Here is a 19,869-nt window from a genome sequence, read left to right as displayed (position 1 = left end):
ACCCAAAGGCATCTTGTTTCATGAATCATTCTGATCTATTTAAACTTGGTATTTATACATCAGGTTAAATGTTTTTCTTAAATTGTTTTTGGTTTTGCTACCTACAAAGTAAATGTTAAGTTATTTAGGTTTCTTCTCTGTTAATTGAGTTTTTTGGTGTGGGAGTAGGGGAGATTAGGTAAGAAAAAGCAGAGCTGCATCATATTTCAAATATGAAATGTGAAATTTATGGTTTGTCCATCTTTGTAAGAAATCACAGTAACTTATTTTGTACTTTCAAAGTATATACATACCTCAGAATCTATTCTCTCACATGTAAATATGTTTTATGCAGCTTAATAAGGTATCTAACCCTCTAAGAAAAAAATTAAATGGCAAAATGACATCCTATAACTTTCATTTTTTTAAATAGTTTGGCATCCTATTTATAGGTTATAAACCTCTAACGCATACAAATATCATGCAGCATCTATTGTGAACTATGCTGCAGAGTATTGCATAACAGAGTAAGTAGGATCATTTTCAAGCGCTTTATACACAAGACTGTGATCTGATAATTTCAGCCTCATCAAGCTGTAAGCTTATTGTTCTCAATCCATTATCTGTTCGCTTGTTTGTAGAGCTAGGAAGGAATTATGCAGGTGATGTGGAGAGGTGGGGCGATAGGAAGGGTGGCCAGAGGAAGCAGATACGATTGACAGATATAGTGATCCTCATTTTTTAACAGTGACTTGGCGACAGAGAGGACAAGGAAGGAGGAGAAAGTAAAAGGAGGTGGCCAGTGTCAATGGGGGAGGAACACTGAAAAAGAGGGAGGAGCTCCTTCAGGACATGCTGTCCTGAAGCTTTCTGTGCTTAGAGAAGAAAATCTCACTGAGGATTTACTGTTGAGACCTGCACTGAACACCTGGGATCATTTTGTTTTAAGAGTCAATTTACAGGAATATTCACTCAGAGATTCAGGATCTGACAAGCTGTTGACTGCTGTACTTTTCTCCACTGAACTGGAGATATCCAAGAGTGGTATGAGAACCTAAAAGATGAATGTGTGTGTTTGGTGTGTAGCTGCAATTTGTCTTCACTCTAATAACCTAAAAGATTTAGTATTCATCTGACAGCAAATTGTTGCTTGTTTAAAACATTTAAATGATAGAAATGAGGCTGCACAAAATTGTAAGACTTCAGAGATTATTGTTGCTTTTGTAGAATAGAATAAGTGTTTAATAACTCTAATGTGCAAAATAATCTCATCAGGTCTCATTTTTCATTCTGTTCATTTTGTTGGTGCCTACCTTTTGGTACCTGTGTGCAGGACGTGAGGCTAATCTAAGTATATCCTATGGGGGATTAAAAAGCTCTCTAATGCGATTTCACTAATGTTCTAGCTACAGTTAAAGAAAAGCTTTCACTGCATCTTCTCAGGACCAATTACAACACCAAAATTACAAAAACTACAAGTGAAAAAAAAATGTAGCTATATGTGATTTTAACTGTTATTTAAAATTAAGTTCTACCAAAATAAAATTATATATTTGAAGGTTTATGTGTTTGAATAAAATATGATTTACTCTAGATTTGAGAATAGCTATTTCTGAAGCTGCTTTTTAACAAGGGTTTTAGTTTGTGTCACTGTTACAAAAACAATACTTGCAGGGATGCTTGAAAGGAAACAAGAATGCTTGAAAGACTAAAGAATCAGAAGGGAACAACTCATCAAACACTTGAGTAAAGTTAAACCAACAAAGTTTCTCTCTGAGAAATAGCAAAGAAGTAGGTGAATGGGCATACTCGAGCCAAGGAGGCCACAGTAAAGCTAATAGCAGGAGTGAAAATGTTTGTTTTTTTTAAGGAAAGAAATAAAAGGAAAAAAAGGATACTCATCAAAATTGCTGATTATTATTGTCATTGGATGGCTCGTGTGATTTCCATTTGATAGATAAATAGTTAATTATTATGCATATCTTTTTATGTCTATATTTCATTTGCACACTTGTATTATAACTTCTGTTTTCTCTGTCTTGCAGTGTGTAATATGGGGAAACCTTTAAATGGCATAGATCCTGGAATCAGACTGAAGGGCTTCCGTTGTGTTTAAACCTGGCAGCAGCATGCAAACCAATTGGTAAACCGCCGTGGCCTGTCAAACCCCCACCCTTATAGCCAATATCACCACCAACCCAGCTTTTGGGGGATTCCAGACATTTCCACTCTGACAACCTGCACCAAACAGAATGGATTTCATCCTACCCATAAGAAATCAAGACCTGATAGCATATTCCAGCTCACCACCTCGCCTGGGCCCTCAAAGTAGGAGTACCATGCACTTGTACCATGGTGTCAAGAGAAAGCTACGGCCTGGACGGATTTTGGGCTTTATCATCAGCCTGGTGGTTGTCTGCACAGTCTGTTCATGGAGTGCCTTGATGCTGGCCAAATCAGTGACCACTCAGGTAGATTCAGCTGCTGAACGCTCAGCTGAGAGAGCAATGCCCCAAAGAACTCTTCTGCAGTACCGGAACCTTTCAGCAGCACCAGAGGATACACCAGTGGCCATGAAATCCTCCAGTATAGAGATGAATCATGGGGACTACCCAATGGACTATTTCAGTGTGGAGGACAGGCGCCAGGGCTACGTAGTGCTTCATATGTTTGGCATGTTGTACATGTTCATAGCTTTAGCCATTGTCTGTGATGAATTCTTTGTTCCTGCACTCACGGTCATCACAGAGAAGCTGGAGATCTCTGATGATGTAGCAGGAGCCACCTTTATGGCTGCAGGTGGGTCTGCCCCAGAACTCTTCACATCTGTTATAGGAGTCTTCATCTCCCACAGCAATGTGGGTATTGGTACCATTGTGGGATCGGCTGTCTTCAACATCCTATTTGTAATTGGGATGTGCGCCTTGTTCTCCAAAGAGGTGCTGAATCTCACCTGGTGGCCTCTGTTCAGAGATGTCTCATTCTATATCGTTGGCTTGCTCATGCTCATCTATTTCTTTTTGGATAATCAAATTGTGTTGGAAGAAAGTGTTAGTCTGCTGCTATTCTACGCCTTCTATGTAACTTTCATGAAGTTCAATGCCAAATGCGAATTGATCATCAGAAGCATTTTGGGCAGCAACCAGGTGGACGAGCTGGAGAATGCACAGAAGGTGAGCTGACTCCACCCATCCATCCATCCATCCATCCATCCATCCATCCATCCATCCATCCATCCATCCATCCATTGATCCATTTATCCTCCCTACTCTTACCCAGATGTTTTCTACTCCACAACACCCTTGATCATTGTCAAGCGACAGCTTTGTATAGACTATAAATATTCTTCCAAGGTTAAGTTCCAAAATGTAAAACATAAATAAATAAATAATTAAATAGAAATGCCAAAAAATTTCACAAAAGATTTCATCCACACTTCAATCTACTGGGTCAAACAACCATGAAGACTTTAAATTAAAAGAGTGTATCAGGAGAATGAGTCTTACATCTCGGATACTAAAACTAGGGAGTTTCTCAGAAAGAAAAATGCCTAATTTGAAATGAAGAAACTGATTGATTGATAGATAGATTGAATGATTTACATGAAATCCATCCATCCATCCATTCGCTTCCGCTTATCCTTTTCAGGGTCGCGGGGGGCGCTGGAGCCTATCCCAGCTGTCATAGGGCGAGAGGCAGGGTACACCCTGGACAGGTCGCCAGTCTGTCGCAGGGCTAACACACAGGGACAGACAACCATTCACACTCACATTCACTCGCACACCTAGTGGCAATTTGGATTATCCAATTAACCTATCCCCACAAGCTTGATTTACATGAAATCAATTAATCAAAAAAAACAACAACATGTATATAAAATTAACCAAGAAAAGTGCACTGTAAATAAGTAAACAAAGAAAAAGGACACTGAATCTTCTCCAGCAACACTATACCACTTGATTTGCATAGGAAAGGAGTGGTACAAAGTATAAGCTTCAAAATGGTTTATTTTGTTGTTGTTGTTGTTGTTGTTGTTGTTGTTGTTGTTGCTCTTGTCATTTTGTTGTTTAAAATTTTTCCCAAGTAAATTACATAACAGGGAAAACTTACATAGACTGCTGAGCCTTAGAATAATAGTATTCATGGTTTGAGAATTTGAGAGGGTGTTAAAAGAGACCTGAGTACTAAACAGACTGCATTCTATCATCCATCAAAATCTCCTTAATTTCACTTTCAAAGGATATAAATATGTGTGCACCTGTGTACTTCAGATGATGTTTGATAGACAGCCAGATTACACCATATTCATGCTGACTAAGACCAGGCTTCATCTTTAATCATTACTTTTAGTAATGGAGTTCAGGCCAGAGTCCAGCAGGGCTCTTAGAACAGTAGTGATGTAACACAGCCAGTCAATGTCCCCATTTAAACTGGATTACAAGACTTAAGATTTTTTATGTTTGAAAACTTAAGTAAGTTAAAGATTAGATTAATCTGTCATGCATTTAATTTCATTCAAATTTTGTATTTTTTATTAGGGTTTTACTGTATTCCCATCTATCGAGATCATCACAGGTATTATTGAACATTTGCCAAAGACTTGCATCAGCCAAGTTGGTGGTCCAAACTACTTAACCACAAAGTTTTGCTTGAACAGATTTAACATATACACTCACTTTACAATTTATTTCAGATAATAACAGGAAAAGGCATGTCATGCAGAAATTGCCACCAAAGTGCCACACTAAGATTTTTTTGTGATGACTTAACCATCAATTGGACTCTTTTATTGTTAATTCCTTCATGTATTCCATATAGTCTAAAACGCCAAAACTGAAGCAATGATGTGAGAAGGAAAAGTACTATTAGTACAAACCTCCGTGTGCATTTCTCTGCTCTGTTAAGTCCTGTCCCTCATTTAGCTCTCCCAGCTGTGTCCTCACATTAGAAAAAAAGTGGGCGGGAGCTGTTATCTATGATAGAGTAATGTTTGGCCCTGTTTTTTTTTTTATTTAAGCGTCAGTTTCTGTCGTTATTCACATCGTTAATCATTTAAACAAATGGAATCAGAAACAGTTGTTCAGTGACTCACCATCTATCCTATTATTGTTTGGGTACAGCTGGAGTTGAATCTGTTGCTCTGTGATTTCTTAATCATATGTGTGTAACCTCATCTGCCATCATCCACTATCAGTCCATCAGGGTCATATTCAATCCATTGCTATACATGCTGCTTCAGTAATACTCACATTTTACATTGCATATTAGCTCTTGACCTCTGATGTGATGGTATTTGCATTAAAGTTCCTCCCATGAAATTTTCTTGTAGGTATAAACAAGACAAAATGTTCTCCAAATATTACTCCAAGTGGTTTTATTTCAGCATTTTTGCCATTAATGGCAAATGGCATATGAAATATGATATAAATATATTTAAGCTTTTTCAACACAATTTCTTAAGAATTAATTTCCATTGTAGAGTTGTTATATTTTAGTTTATACTGAATTATTTAAACCTTTGATTACATACACATGTGTGCTAATCAAACTTAATATCACTGTTATTACAGAAGCTCTGTTTGACATCTGTGCCCTTCTGGGAATCAGCTGTTCCCCAAGCTGCCTCACTTGAACCAAAGAACAGCTTTCTTCTTTTGCTGTCCAGCACTGGATGTCAAGCTGTCTTGCTCTCATGTGTTGGTAGCTCCTAAATAATCCCTCAGGTTAATGCTCTCTAATCCTATTAGAGCCACTAATAATAGTCAGGTGGTACCTGGAGGAGCAGGAATCAGCAGATCTCAGAGAGAAACAATCCTGCACAGTTCACTCTCTGCCTGCAGTTATGCTCATAGTGCTGTGAAGCTTGTATTTTGTATGTACATTGGACTTTTTCAAGTTGGTTTGCTCAGTGCATGCATTTCATTTGGGTAGCAGGAGATGATGAGAAGACTTGCTGGTTTGCTTACTGATGGGACTAAAGATGCTAATTCTTTCTAATCCCTTTATCAACTGCTTACCTGCAGTGACGACAGCAAACATACATTCAAGCACACTTTCACACAGTGTCTGCAGAGCACTGAAGAAATGTTCAAATTACATTTCTCTCATTTACTACAAGGCAGCAGAGGGCAGTGTGATTAAACAGAAAAGACCTTTCCATTAGTGCATGAATAAAGAAGGAGGATATTTTGGAATTGCATTGTGTTGTCCTAGATTTTTTATACTTTTGCTGTGGTTCATAAGTACATTTTTAAATGCTTGTTACCCAGAATGCAAATTTTATTTTATTTATTTATGATAGAAATTGTAGCTGATCTTTTCAGGTTTTTAGAGCGAGTCAGCGTGCAGCTGTGAATATTTTATTATTTATTTATAATAATTTTTAAAGCAGTAAGGATGATATCACAGGTGAGAGTGGAAGCAAGTTCTTTAACAGCACTTTGACCTGTGAGGGTTTCTGCAAGACTTCACATGAGGGCTTGAAAATTGCTGGTCTAAAAGTGGTGATGTTGATGATTAATCCTGGCTAAGTCCCACAGCTCAAATGGTCAGGAAGAGAGAGACAGAGGGGAAGAGAGAGGAAGAGAGAGAGACGTGTACTTTATGTAATTTCAACTTTATGTTTATTATGAAAAGATGATCTGATTTTGCATCAGTGACATGATGGTCAGTAGAATGATGGGAAATCCATGTGTAAACGTGCTGATCTGAGGTCAGCACTTTACATCTTGGCTGTCTTCCAGTGTCTATAGTTTCCTGCTCGGAGAAGATGAGATCACCAAACTTGAACAGCAGCTTAGTGCAATAAATTGTTTAGTAAATCTTTTAATAGCTATAGCTTTAATAGCTAAACAATAGCTATACCAACATAAGGAAAGCTGACCCTGAAAAGAAAAACAAGACTATATGCACTTACTAAAGTTATAGCTGTTAATCCAGAAACTGGCCTGTGCTGAGCTGGTGATTTTTTACATAGCACAGAGGAAGTGCTTAACACTAAATATCACAAAGTAAGTCATCTAAAAGAAAAATGTGTAAAACGTGTTTTTCAACTAATCTCCTTGGTGCAAGGAGCTCCACCTCAACTAGCTCTACCATAGCTGAGATGGAGGCGAGTGTATTATTTCATAATAAACCCGTAAAAAATATGGAAACCAGTATGTTATTAACATCTGTTTTACATATCAACAGTCCAAAATCAAAACCTTTACACATATACACATATATTTGTACTCTCTTAGGTACTCTCTTTGGTTCTCTATTTTACAAATGTATTATTAGAAATACCAAAACAAAAATTACTGTCATTCATAAAATTTTATTTAACACTCTGTAGTCACAGGAAATGTCACTACTGAAAATCACATCTTGGAAAATACAGGTTAGTTATACATTTTTGAGTCTGCTGGCATTACATTTTAAAAAGCTGTGGTGGATGGTTGTCGTGCAGGGCAGGTTTACGTGTAAACAACTTGCAGAAGAATTTCATGTAATATTATCACAATGTTTATAGAAATTGTGGTCAAGATATTTTTAGAAATCTCAAAATACAGCATGTGGGCTGAAACTGTGCTGCAAAGAGAAAAAATTACTCCATTATTTACAATTTTATTAAATGTAGATTACTAACACAATAGGGATTTTGTTATTATGACACATAATAAGAGCTTGGTAAAATTGTAATATGTTATGTAAAATGCAAAAAAACACCCAAACTTTATAAATGATAGTTACTTGTCAGATTGCAGTATCTAATTAACAACTTCAATCAGAAAATAAATTGAAATTAAAAAAAATGCTACCAAAGAACAGCTTCAGGCTCAACAGATTCTACAGCAGGCTGCAAGTGTCTTCTGTCATCCAGCCACTCTTATGAGCCATGTGAGCATTAGCTAACATGACCTAATGCCAAGCTGGCTTCTGCTTACAGTGCTCAGAAATCACGAGGCCAAGAAAGACAGGTGACAACAAAAGGCAAGCTTCCTTAACTTTAGGTTTGGTCCTTCATTTGACCATGTTTTTCTCGCTATCATCACCATCATTATTATTACCATTATCATCATCATCATCATCATCATCATCATCATCCATATTATTATTTCATTTTATTTTATTTTTTTGTTACAAGGGTAAGATGAATGCTGTGAAGTATTCACATCTTCCATCTTCAACCATCAAATGGTTTTAGAAGATTGGCCAAAACTTTCTAAAATTATGTTGTTTAGCTGAGTTTAATAAGTCTAATGAGAAATATGATAAAATGTTTGAACTCACAACGATATAAAAAGGAAGAAAAGGCTCTGACTGATAAGATACATAGTTTTACTAGATTTAAATTGAAAACTGATCTCTATCAAGATTAGACACAATTGTTATTACCAAACAACCAGGTGGACCAGAGCAATTTGGTAGTGATGACTTCAAAAAACAATACTTAACCACCCGTGTCTTGGTTTAGCAACCCTAGCAGCGGCAGGTGTTTTAATTAAAGGGATTATCTGCTCAATCTCTGAAGACTCAGTCATGAAAACGTGCCAGGTGTGGTATTTTGTCTGTGTTTGTATATTTCTCAGAGACCACTTTAGTGCTCGATTTTGTTCATGAGATACTTGTTGCGTATAAGATGACTTTGTGGCTCCAGAGTGTGCCGGTTTAATGGTTTAAGCTTTTGCTTGGCAAGTGAAATGTTGCTGGTTTTGTTTCATTTGGAGACATAAATTCCATTTTGGTGTTGTGGCAGGAAGGAAGGGTACCTGTTGTTAAAAACAAAACCAACCATCAAGTTAGTTAGAAAACCCTCTGTTGTTGAGTTTAGCATGTTCACTCTGTGTTTGTAAAACGCCTCATTTAGATTAAGTGGAGACCATTTAGCAATAAGATCACACCAGCAGTGACAACAATGAGGTCTTGGACCACATCCAGTATTGAAACTGTACTTTATTATGATGTCACTTGCATCATTTACCAGTACAAATACAGGCCATTTACCATCATTTACACTACTTTATGGTACCATGGCTTCCTCTTGCACAGTTGTGACCCAGTCAGGTTTCTGGACCACACTGTCATGATTATAAACAACAGACAAGCACAATCACACAACAAATAGGTAAAAGGACCAGAAAGTCTATATTAATCTAATATTCGTCTAAATGGTTTTTGGGTGGTTTTTTTTGGCTGTTGCTTTGCTAATGGAGCTTTAATTGCACTCAGGATAGTAACTATATCTTCTCATTTATCTTGTTCTTTGGTTCTTTGGAAGCTATTTTACCTTTAATAAGATTTACATCTTTGGAACAAAGTGAGTAAAAATACAGCATTATCATGTTTATACAAACCTGTCAGAAGTAATATTTTGGGAGACAACTTTGGAACAGTAAACACTGAGAATTTATATTATTTTAATTTGCCTTTCACCTTGGAAATGGTGCAAAAAATCTTCTATAGCCTTTAATATGAATCCAATTTGTGATTCCCCCCAAAGCCAAATGGTTTGGTAGTTTGTATATATAGTTATGCTGCTCATGGTTTGTCCTTTTAGTCTGTGTGCATGTTTTCTTTTCTTTGTTTTATCCTTGCTAGTTTTTCTGGAGTAAAATCCAGCTTTTTTGTTTTCTTTCACCACGGGTGTAGCTCAGTGGCACAGTGTGAGTTAGGACTGAGGGAGCTTTGACATGTATGTATGTATGTAGCTATAAAGTGACATGGCTGGGATTGAGATTAGTGTGAGATCCTCCTGTGTGTGTAGTCTTCGTGTTGGAAAGATACCTCAAACGTGCAATGGTTTGCTTTCATGAGGAAGTTTAAATAAATACTGGACATGAACAGCGTGATGTAATCGCCACTGAAGTTATACATCTAAAATAGCTGGGATACTGAAAAAGAAGGTGATGATAAATCTTGAGTAAATATTTTTTAATCTTTTCATTTTTGCATAATTACTTGATTAATGGTGTCTTTACCCTCCCTGCTGTTAGAAATAATTTACATATACTTGATCTAAAAATGCCTTCCAAAGTGCTTTGTGAATAACTCAAGCTGAGGTCCTATTCTTTCCCTATTCCATCACCATTTCCATGTTTATTTTAATTAACATTTGTTTAAATGCAATCCAATCCAGTGCCACAAATACAAAAAGTGTTGGTGGCATTTTATTAAATATACTGAATATACTGACTACATATTTAATATGTTTATTATATTCTCCATTACAGTAATCTATTATTATGTCTATTATTATATTTTTATTATATTATTGTCTCTGTGTTCTTTCCTAAAGGTAAATGCCCCAAGTGATGACGAGAACAAGCTTACGGTAAGTTTATTTGTACTGTTTTATAAGCATAACATAGTATACCGCTTCTATATTTCACTATATTTCAAATCTTTCAAAAATGTTTATTTAAAAATGTGTTTCTTGTGCTTTCATTTAATTTTTAAATAGTAGCTTAACGTCTTATTATCTTTCTTTTCCCCTTTGGAACATTGCAAATTTAATTGTATTTATTTAAAGAACTGAAGCTGTGACCGGCTCCACCTGACAATGGTTTAAGACTATAATAAGCCCATGAGTGGACACAGAGAGAAATAATGATGCGTAAAATAAGTGTGCATTTACATTTGAATCCATAAAAACATTTGGTATTTGTGCTTTTATGTTTTACAGGCTAAACCCAGGCTGCAGAGGGAAGGCAGCTGTGCTTCTCTACACAACTCGCTGATGAGAAACAGCATCTTCCAGCTCATGATACACACACTGGATCCCCTCAGTAATGAGGGTATGAGTGAGCATGCGCAGATACAAATCACGTACACTCTCACAAACATTATAATCTTCCCAAATTCGAAATGTTTCAAATAAACACAGAATGTGACACATACAATGTGCTGACATAAAGATTACATTCCTTCACCACAACAAATTCAAATGTGACTTTTCTTGAGATTAAATAAAAGTTAATAACTTCAGGTTTCCAAGAAACAGATTAAGCCTAGCCCAAGATCAAAAGGATATCCTATGAAAGGTTTATATCTAGGATTAGGCTTAAGAGCGTAGACAGTTAAGAGAGTTGCAGAATGGCTGCAATCACAGCATTGCAATAAAGATGCACCCTTAGGCCTTCTCCTTGATTCAGAGACGGTCCTTCCCTTGGCCTCCTTGACTCCCCGCTCAAACCAGCGTTCCTCCCTGTCCAGGATGTGTATGTCCTCCTTACTGAAAGAGTGTCCACTGGCCTGTATGTGTAAATAGACTGAGGAGTCCTGACCTGACGAGGTGGCTCTTCTGTGTTGTGCCATCGGCTGAAACAGAGGTTGTTTGATTTCCCTGATGTATAAATCATATACTATAGTATAATACCAGGGGACCAGATCCTTGGGGAACACCAATTTTTGGTGCAGCCTGTTTTGGGGTTTAAAAACAACAGAGGCGCTGTGTTTAGAAAAATGTGTCTCAGCTGTTCCAATACTAACCCTAGCCCTTTTTTCCACTTCTTCCATGTACAAGTTGGCCACAGTGGGTGTAAAAGGGTAACCCACAGCATGCCCATATTTCTGCCTGTAGTAATGACCCTTGTATGTGAAATATGTGTAATGAAGACACAGTTCCAAGAACAAACACACTGTTTCTGCTGAGAGTGGTCCTGATGCTGAGGTTAGGGCCATCCTGAAATCTCTTACGAACTACAAACAACACAAGTTAAGAGAGATGTAACATCATACGAGACCATTGTTTCATCTGCCTCCATGATGACACCATAGCCACTGATCAATGGTCATGACAATTTACATTGTTCATTCAGTGGGCTAGTTTCAGTCATTGTGCAAATGTACTGTTTATAGGGTTGGGAAACCTACAGTCAGCTGAGACTAAAGGAGTCACTTGGATGAGTGACGAAATGCCTCCCCCACTGAAAACGCTACGTCCAAATGAACAGAATCAACTTTTTGGGATTTCCATAACTGGATGATTGAGCTTGCATTAAGACATGTTGCATTAAGGACTGTTTCTTTTGTTTTAGGACATTTTAAAGAGAAGGCTTCAATCCTTCACAAAATGGCCAAGAAGAAGTGTAAAGAAGATGGTGCCACTGCCAACGGAGTAGGTGTGTACCAGTGAATACTGAAACGCCAATGTACTTTTGGTCAACCCCCATCGATAAAGTGACAAATCAGTTGTGCAATTATTTATCAGTTTATAGATGAATGATTGAAACGGCACACAAATTTATCAGTATGTTAATTTAAAAAATAGTGGAATAGATCATGGGCAGGCTACACAACAAAGAATTGTTCAGGCAATAAAGCTTTGAAAAGGACAACTAAATGCTACCTTTTCATTTCACGAGAAGACCGATTTTTTTTTTTTTTATGTTTTCCCTCATTAATGTAAGTAACGTGACTGTGTGTGTGTATTTCTAATTTGTTATTTTAGATTAACTAACTATATTATAATTACTATTGATAAATTATTGCCATGATATTATTGCTCTTTTTTTATTGTCAGTATTGTCCCTCTATCTTTCTTGTTTCTTTCTTCTTCTTTTTTGTTTCAACACACCTTTTATTGGTTGTTTTAAGCACAGTTTTTAACTGTGCTATATAAATAAAATGCACTTACTTTTTTTTACTTACTTTCTACCTCCAGCTGATAAAAAGATCACAAAAAGTACAAATGTTGCAGTGGAAGTTACACCACCAATGAATGGTGCTGCAGGAGGAGATGAGGTATGGAAGCATCACTCCTTGTCAAAAGCAAAATGTTTGACCTATAAACAATCAGGAAATTTAACTTAGTTATGTTTACCCAAAGAAATATGTCCAAATATATTTATGTACAACATAGGCACAATATTACAATGTAAGATCATGACCTAATCCTCAGGGTGGTGAGGAAGATGAAGATGAAGACAAGCCTTTGAGCCTGGCATGGCCTGACACTCCCAGGAAACAAATCACCTACCTCTTGATCCTGCCAATCATCCTCCCTCTCTGGCTCACGCTGCCTGATGTCAGGAGAGAGGTAGATATACACATAACCAAATATAAAAATACAAACTGAAACCCTATTTGAAAATAGAGTAGAGCTCCACAGCTCTACTGAGTAATACACACAGCTTTAGTTTAGGGGTATAGGGCTGTGCTTTGAATGCTCTCTACTGCTTGATTTTACATGTTAAGTTAGACGAAAAAGAAGTGATAGACTAAGAAGCTGCATTGCTTTATTTTATGTTTTTTAGACCTCAGAAAGGTTCTTCCCGGTCACTTTCCTCGGCTCCATCTTTTGGATTGCGTTCTTTTCCTACCTGATGGTGTGGTGGGCTCATCAGGTATTTCCCACACAACGCACTCACAAACAAATGTTAGAGTATGATTGTTTGCAGCATACAACAGCCCTGTTGTCTATACACACTATATCTGAGGCCTTTCTCGTCAGAGCGCAGCTGTCAGGGTGTTAAATGTGTGACCGTGGGAACTAATCCTGGCTAATCTGTCTTGAGCCACAGTCAGATCAACCTGTAGCACTCTATTTTAAGAGCACAAGTGCAGCGACAGGACAAAAGCACATGGTTACTGACAAAGTGCACCTGCTAATTTAGCTTCTACAGGTGCAGCACGCCACGTGAAAAAGCATTGCCAAAAGTGCAATAAGAATTGGTCATTACGCTCTCACCTGTGAGTGGCAATGCGTAAATGAGTACATTTTCAGATATTGAAAGCCTCATGTCATTTTTAGTTTTTAAAGCAGCATCCATGGACTGATTCCCTTTATCTTCTAAAATACATGAAATATAATTGTTCTCTTAGGTTTGTTTTAATGAAAATATTATAATATTTTTTTGAAATAGGATTAGATTATATTTAAATATTATTATTTTTTTGTATAGCAGATTTAACTCAATGCATGCAGATGAATGTGCGTTATCCAGAAATATTTATTAATGAAAAAAAAGAGGTTGGATGTTCTACCTGTGTCTGTGTGAGTGTTCCCCAGGTTTTTCCCAGAGTCCAAGACATGTATGTTAGGCTAGTTAGTTATTCTGTCTTGGCCGTAGTTGTGAATGTGAGTGTGACTGATGCTGTCTTTTATGTTAGCTCTGGAACAGACTGGTGGTCCAGGGCCACGTATCTTGCCCTGTGACAACTGGGATAGGCCCCAGCACCAGTCCAACCCTGTACTGGATAACCAGAAACTAATGGATGGATGAAAGTCAATCCATACAAAATAAACTGATTAATACAAAGAAATAAGAGAATATATCACTCTTTCAGCCAGGGACTCTTTTCTTTATAGACTTCATGTCTATATGTATTAATTTTAGAAGTGTTATTAGTTTGAAGAAAGTAATGTTTTGTGCATCATTTTCAGTAATATGCAAGCCTGAATGCATGAAACTGCACACAGCTAGAACTGGACAGGTCTAATCAGCTACATTTATCATCTGAAACTTAAAATGTTTCGTCTTGGTGATTTTTTCTGATACAGAAGATATTTCTCAATTTCTGAAATTCTGTGTGAGGAACAAGAGCAGCTGATACAGTGTGCAACAGACACACACACAGACACACACACACACACACACACACACACACACACACACACATAGAGACTTACAAACCCTGCCCTTAGTGACACTTGTTGACTAAACTAAATGTAACGTCACGTCACAATTACTGTGAAGTGTAGGGGCCCTGTCTTTCACTTTCATGCATACGTCTGAATGACAGAGTTATCATAACTTTAACCTATGTTTTCCTTGACAGGATGCTGTCACATTAGTAGATTTAGGTTTTGTGTAGCTGAAAAGAACTGAAGATTTAAGTTGGAATATTATTCATTTTAGGTTGGAGAAACTTTCTGGATCACAGAAGAAATCATGGGTTTGACAATATTAGCAGCTGGCACTTCAATTCCTGACTTGATCACCAGTGTGATTGTAGCTCGAAAGGGCCTCGGTGACATGGCTGTGTCCAGCTCAGTGGGCTCCAACATCTTTGACATCACTGTGGGGTGAGTCTGCCAATAAACAAGAACACACAAGCCATTCATTTTTAAATAAGAATGTGCCAAGAAAACCCAATTCTTCTCTGTTGTCTTTTCTATGCCTCTGTCCTCCCTCCAGTCTGCCATTCCCCTGGCTCATTTTCAACATTCTCAATGACTTGAAGCCAGTGGAGGTGAGCAGCAATGGCCTGTTCTGCGCCATCGTCCTTCTCTTCCTCATGCTGCTGTTTGTCATCATGTCCATTGCCGCTTGCAAGTGGAGAATGAGCAAGAGTCTGGGCTTTCTTATGTTTTTGCTGTACTTTGTTTTCCTCGTTGTCAGTGTCATGCTGGAGGACAGAATTATTGTCTGCCCCGTTACAGTCTGAGGGAGGGACTCTGGTTAACTGCTGGTCAAACAGCAGAAATTAAGCATAACAGCACATATTGACCATTACATAAAACAAACATATACACACTGTCACTTAATATGCACACAGTAGAGGTCTGCATAGCCACTGTCCACACACAGGCATACAAGTTTGCACCCACACACACACATGCACACACACACACGGTTGTTGATGTCAGCTAGGCAGAAGCCGTGACATAAATCAATCTTGCAAATTCAGGCTGGTGCATCACAGGCGTTTATCCGTGGAAAACAGACCTGTGCTTCTTTTATGGATTTCATGCCATCGAATAAGAAGAATTCTCTTTCTCCGACGTGACTGCAAGCAGTTTCCTGTGTTGGCTGAAACATGCTGAAAATAATTGATGGTCAGTGAAAGAAAAGCCAGATTGAAATGTCAGCTGAAGATCTCAGATCTCAGCTGTTTTTGGTTTGTTGATGAAGATGTCTCAAACCAAGTATGAGACATCATTACTCTTACAAGCAGATATTTAGTCTATAAGATCATTATGAGGGCGATGTCCAATACTCCACGTACTTTGCTACATCAGAGAAATGTTATGTGTTTTTAAATACATTTTGACATTTGGGGTCATATTTGGCAGAATTGCTACCCATCCACTGAAATCTATTGTAGCACATATCAAATACTAAATAGTTGCTGCACATGGATAAAACTGGCTAAGGTTGTCAGTACTGCCTAAATATGTATATCCCAACTATCTATAACGAGCTTGTGAACATGACTTCTTCGGTTCTGGCTGCCTTTACATTGCATGACTTTAGTGAAGGGTTGATTCCCAGAGATGCAGTTTGGACAACGAGTGCTGGACTAAAGATTAACAGAGGTTGTTTTATTTTACTTGTTAAACTTCAAGGTTATTTTTCAACTTATATGTTCCTGAAAAAGAGTGTTCAATATAAGCGATATCACTGCTTTTCATCTGTATTATTTTGATGTAAAACAACTAATGTACTGTAAAAGATAACACAGATTTGTGTTATTTCTGTTAGACTTACAGGTTGTAAGCCATTGTTCAGTTAGTGACATAACGCTGAGTAAAAAGCAGGGAATTTTACATCCCTAGTAGTAGTAAGAAAACACAGTACAATGTTTCCATTCAAATGTTCATATGCAAATGTTAAAATTTTTTCTTCGGGATTGAATGGAAATGTTTAAGGAGGTTGTAATTTTAAATACTTACAGAAAAATACAATAAAGAAATGTTAAACTGAAGAAAGGCTTTTACTTCTTTGGCATTTTCTCTGATGGTGCGAAATTTTTACTCTATTGTTGTTGTTTCATGAGCAAAATCCAACTGCTGTGGCCCATTTAGTAACATGTGGCCTTGCTAAAAAGGCAAGTTAGTATCCATATTGTCCATCTTGAGCATTTTGCACCACCTGTTGCTACCAACCGCCTGTCCTCATATACAGCATAGACCACAGATGGCTTAAAATCTCTTCTAACCTGCCCCTAAATACTCAAAATAAATAAATCACAAAAAAAAGTTCTAAAGGAAATATTATTTTCCCCTCGGTTCTCAGGAGAATTTGAAGCAGACTTTAATCTGGGCAATAATTTATAATTCTTGAAGAAATGAAAAATAGTTTATCTGAATTTCAGGAGCATGTCCACACCGCAAACAATGCCCTTTCGGTCATACACCTATAAATGCCTACACATATATTTCTGCATTCCCTTCCATTTTTCTCTAGTCAGCCTCTGCTGATTCTTCCCCAAACCCAAACGTTGTCTCTGGCCTACCTTGTTGCTTCATTTGAATAAACCTTTGTCATTTGGGTTGGGGTCCTTGCTAGTTAAATGAGCTGTAGACAATTATCACCTCCCTCTGCTGTTAATTCTTGGAAGTGCAAACATTAGCAGTTAAAACAAGTAAAAAAATAAATAAATAATGGAAACAATATATCACATCTTTGTTAAAATTATTCTTGGATATTTTTTTTTTAATTCTGTATGCTAATATTGAAAAGATGTCATGAAAAATATCAGCTTCATTCAGGTACATATATATATATATGCATATATATTTCTGATTTTTCTTTTCATTTTACTTTAACTTTATTCTTATTTTTTTTAAATAAGTGTACAGTTTATTTCCATAAAACTGATACCAACTATTCCGAACGTCAAAATGTGTGTTTATTGTGTATTTTTATGTATACTACTTTTTTGTAATCGTTAATTGAGACTAATGTGATTGTAAGCGTTTGTACGTCAAAGTCATAACATACAGCAGCTTATAAAACTCAGCACAATGTTCTCAGACTCCAGCTCAGATTTAGCCAGTCTATGCAGTATCACTACTACATTTTTCGTGCTTTGATGGATCATAAGAATGTGAGGAATGTATGTGAATGAGTGCATTTAGAAAGATTCGCTCCGACCAGTTTCAACAACAATGTTATAATGTTCTACTTGAAACATGTATTATACTGTAAAAACATATATAATTTATCTCTGTATAAAATGTTATATGGTCAAATAAAAAAAAATAAAAAAATCAATGTCGGTGAACTTTTTTAGTTAATATTAAGAAATAGATGCTCCCGACAGCCTTGTCAGCATAATTTAACTGCAGTATATTTGCAATTTGTGAATGAAAATCATATGAATTACTCTGCAGATCTTGGAATACTTTGCCTGCTAGATTCTTAACAAAATGTGACATTGACATATTTAAATCACGTAAATAGGGAGGTCAGTTTACCACTCAACCTTCCTCATAACACAGATTAGCAGTGTCATCCATCAGGATGTGGTTTGCTTTACATAGACACAAGCCTCTTACAAAAGCAGGCATGGCCCGCTGCAAAGACCAGTGAGATGCAACCAAGATTAAATGGACAGCTGAGGACAGCGGTAAAGGTTGTTCTTGGGGGATATCTGAGGACATTTCCTCACTACCTATAAATTTAGGTTGTGAGTAACTCAAGTACCTGTCTGCCAGTTAACAAGCTACAAATCACCCCAGCCAAATTCCCATATATGTATCAAGTGTCTTTGTCAGTAACTGAGTAAATGTGTGTGCTATTGATTCCTATAAAAGAATGATCATTTTTGGGGTGGAACTGTTTTAGGATTACAGAAGTTGTATACAGATATAAGTATGATGACATTTAAAATGTGCTTGTTAGGGAGTAACTGAATAACTGAACTGAATATAACTAATGTTGAGTGTGGACACACACAAGCTAATGAGTTTTGCCCTGTAAAGGTTCAAGGGCATTAGGTCAGTGAAAGTCGTAATAGCATGAGTGGCATTCTGGTGCAGCGATAATGAGTTTACAATCTCACAAAACCAGGATTAAGAAAGATTTATAATTTGAAATACTATATTTAGAAGCCATTAGGGGGGGAAGTGTTTTACTTTTGTGCAGGTTCCTTTTGGAGATCGTTTTTAAAAAAAAAAAGAAAAAGAAAAAAGAAAGCAAGATTATTTAAGAAAAAGAGTTTTGAATGGTGTGAGATATCATATTAGCCATAATTCCTCTGACTAATACTTCTTGAAATTACAAATAATTAAAAAAAAAAAATTACATTCACATTTCCATGACGCTTTCCAGTCAAAATGCTTTACTCTTAGATTAGTATGACAGGACTGGTTATAACTGTTGGATAAATTAATAATAAATTAATAATAACTCAGCAGAGGCACAAGCTGATTGTCTCCAGGCCATGCTACGCTGATGCTGTAATTTGCGGCAATCTTTAAGAAGTTTACAAATATAAAGCTCTTCTTTGATGTTGGCGGTGTTTTGCTCCACTCTCTGCCAAGATGATCTCACATAACTTCACTAATATTGAGGTCTGAGCTCTGGGGAAGCCAATTCATGACTGATAGTAATGTGTGTTTTTCTATTTGGGAATGCTTTCGCTGCATTACCAGTGTCTTTGGGATCATTGTTAATAGTAAATGGTCTGGTTCTTATGTAGCACTGTTCTACTCGAGTATTCAAAGCACTTTATATGACATTACTCATGGACCCATTTAAACCCATTCATACAATTTTTTTAAATGCTATTTCTACCTAAGTGCTTCTATATAATATACAGACTACAATGAAAGCATCTGCGAGCAACTCAATATCTTCCACAAGGATACTTTGGCATGCAGACTGGAGCAGCTAGTAATGAAAGCACCAATCTTCTGATTAGTAGATAATCTGATCTTCCAATCTGAGCAGCCAATCAGATGTTTTCCAGATGATAATACACAGTGGATCAGAATCTTACCATACTTTTCCTGTTTGTACATCCATCAATTTTGACAAGACCGCTGACTAAAATGTAACACCAAACAATAACAGTGCCTCCCTTGTGTTTGACAAATGACTGTAGGCTCTGCTTAGCTCTTCTTTCCTAATATCCACCATCAGGTCCATAAACCCTGTTGCTACCTGTCAGGCCCTGGGTCTGGTCTCTGTTGTTTCTTCAAGACATGACTTTCAGATACTGTATGCTGTAGATAGT

General features: G+C 37.0%; 1 protein-coding gene across 2 annotated transcripts; it reads left to right on the top strand.

The window, feature by feature from the left end:
- The first annotated feature begins 678 nt into the window (after window positions 1–678).
- On the top strand, window positions 679–17,880 carry LOC102291035 (sodium/potassium/calcium exchanger 2). 2 transcript variants are annotated; one of them, XM_005931265.2, is made up of 10 exons: window positions 679–1,023; window positions 2,025–3,152; window positions 10,259–10,294; window positions 10,646–10,763; window positions 12,000–12,083; window positions 12,626–12,705; window positions 12,863–13,000; window positions 13,218–13,307; window positions 14,823–14,989; window positions 15,102–17,880. In XM_005931265.2, the coding sequence occupies exons 2-10, from the start codon at window positions 2,232–2,234 to the stop codon at window positions 15,349–15,351; spliced, it is 1,884 nt and encodes a 627-aa protein (XP_005931327.1). In that variant the 5' UTR covers window positions 679–1,023; window positions 2,025–2,231; the 3' UTR covers window positions 15,352–17,880. The 2 variants fall into 2 exon arrangements, with proteins under 2 accessions (XP_005931327.1, XP_005931328.1); XM_005931266.2 differs by having other exon boundaries at window positions 680–1,023; window positions 10,646–10,757.
- The last annotated feature ends 1,989 nt before the right edge of the window (window positions 17,881–19,869 follow it).

The sequence above is a fragment of the Haplochromis burtoni genome, unplaced genomic scaffold (assembly GCF_018398535.1).
Source record: "Haplochromis burtoni strain Fernald_Lab_line unplaced genomic scaffold, NCSU_Asbu1 Contig_140, whole genome shotgun sequence".
Classification (NCBI taxonomy): domain Eukaryota; kingdom Metazoa; phylum Chordata; class Actinopteri; order Cichliformes; family Cichlidae; genus Haplochromis; species Haplochromis burtoni.
Note: the sequence above shows the minus strand (reverse complement) of the source record. Positions and strands in the feature narration are given on the sequence as shown.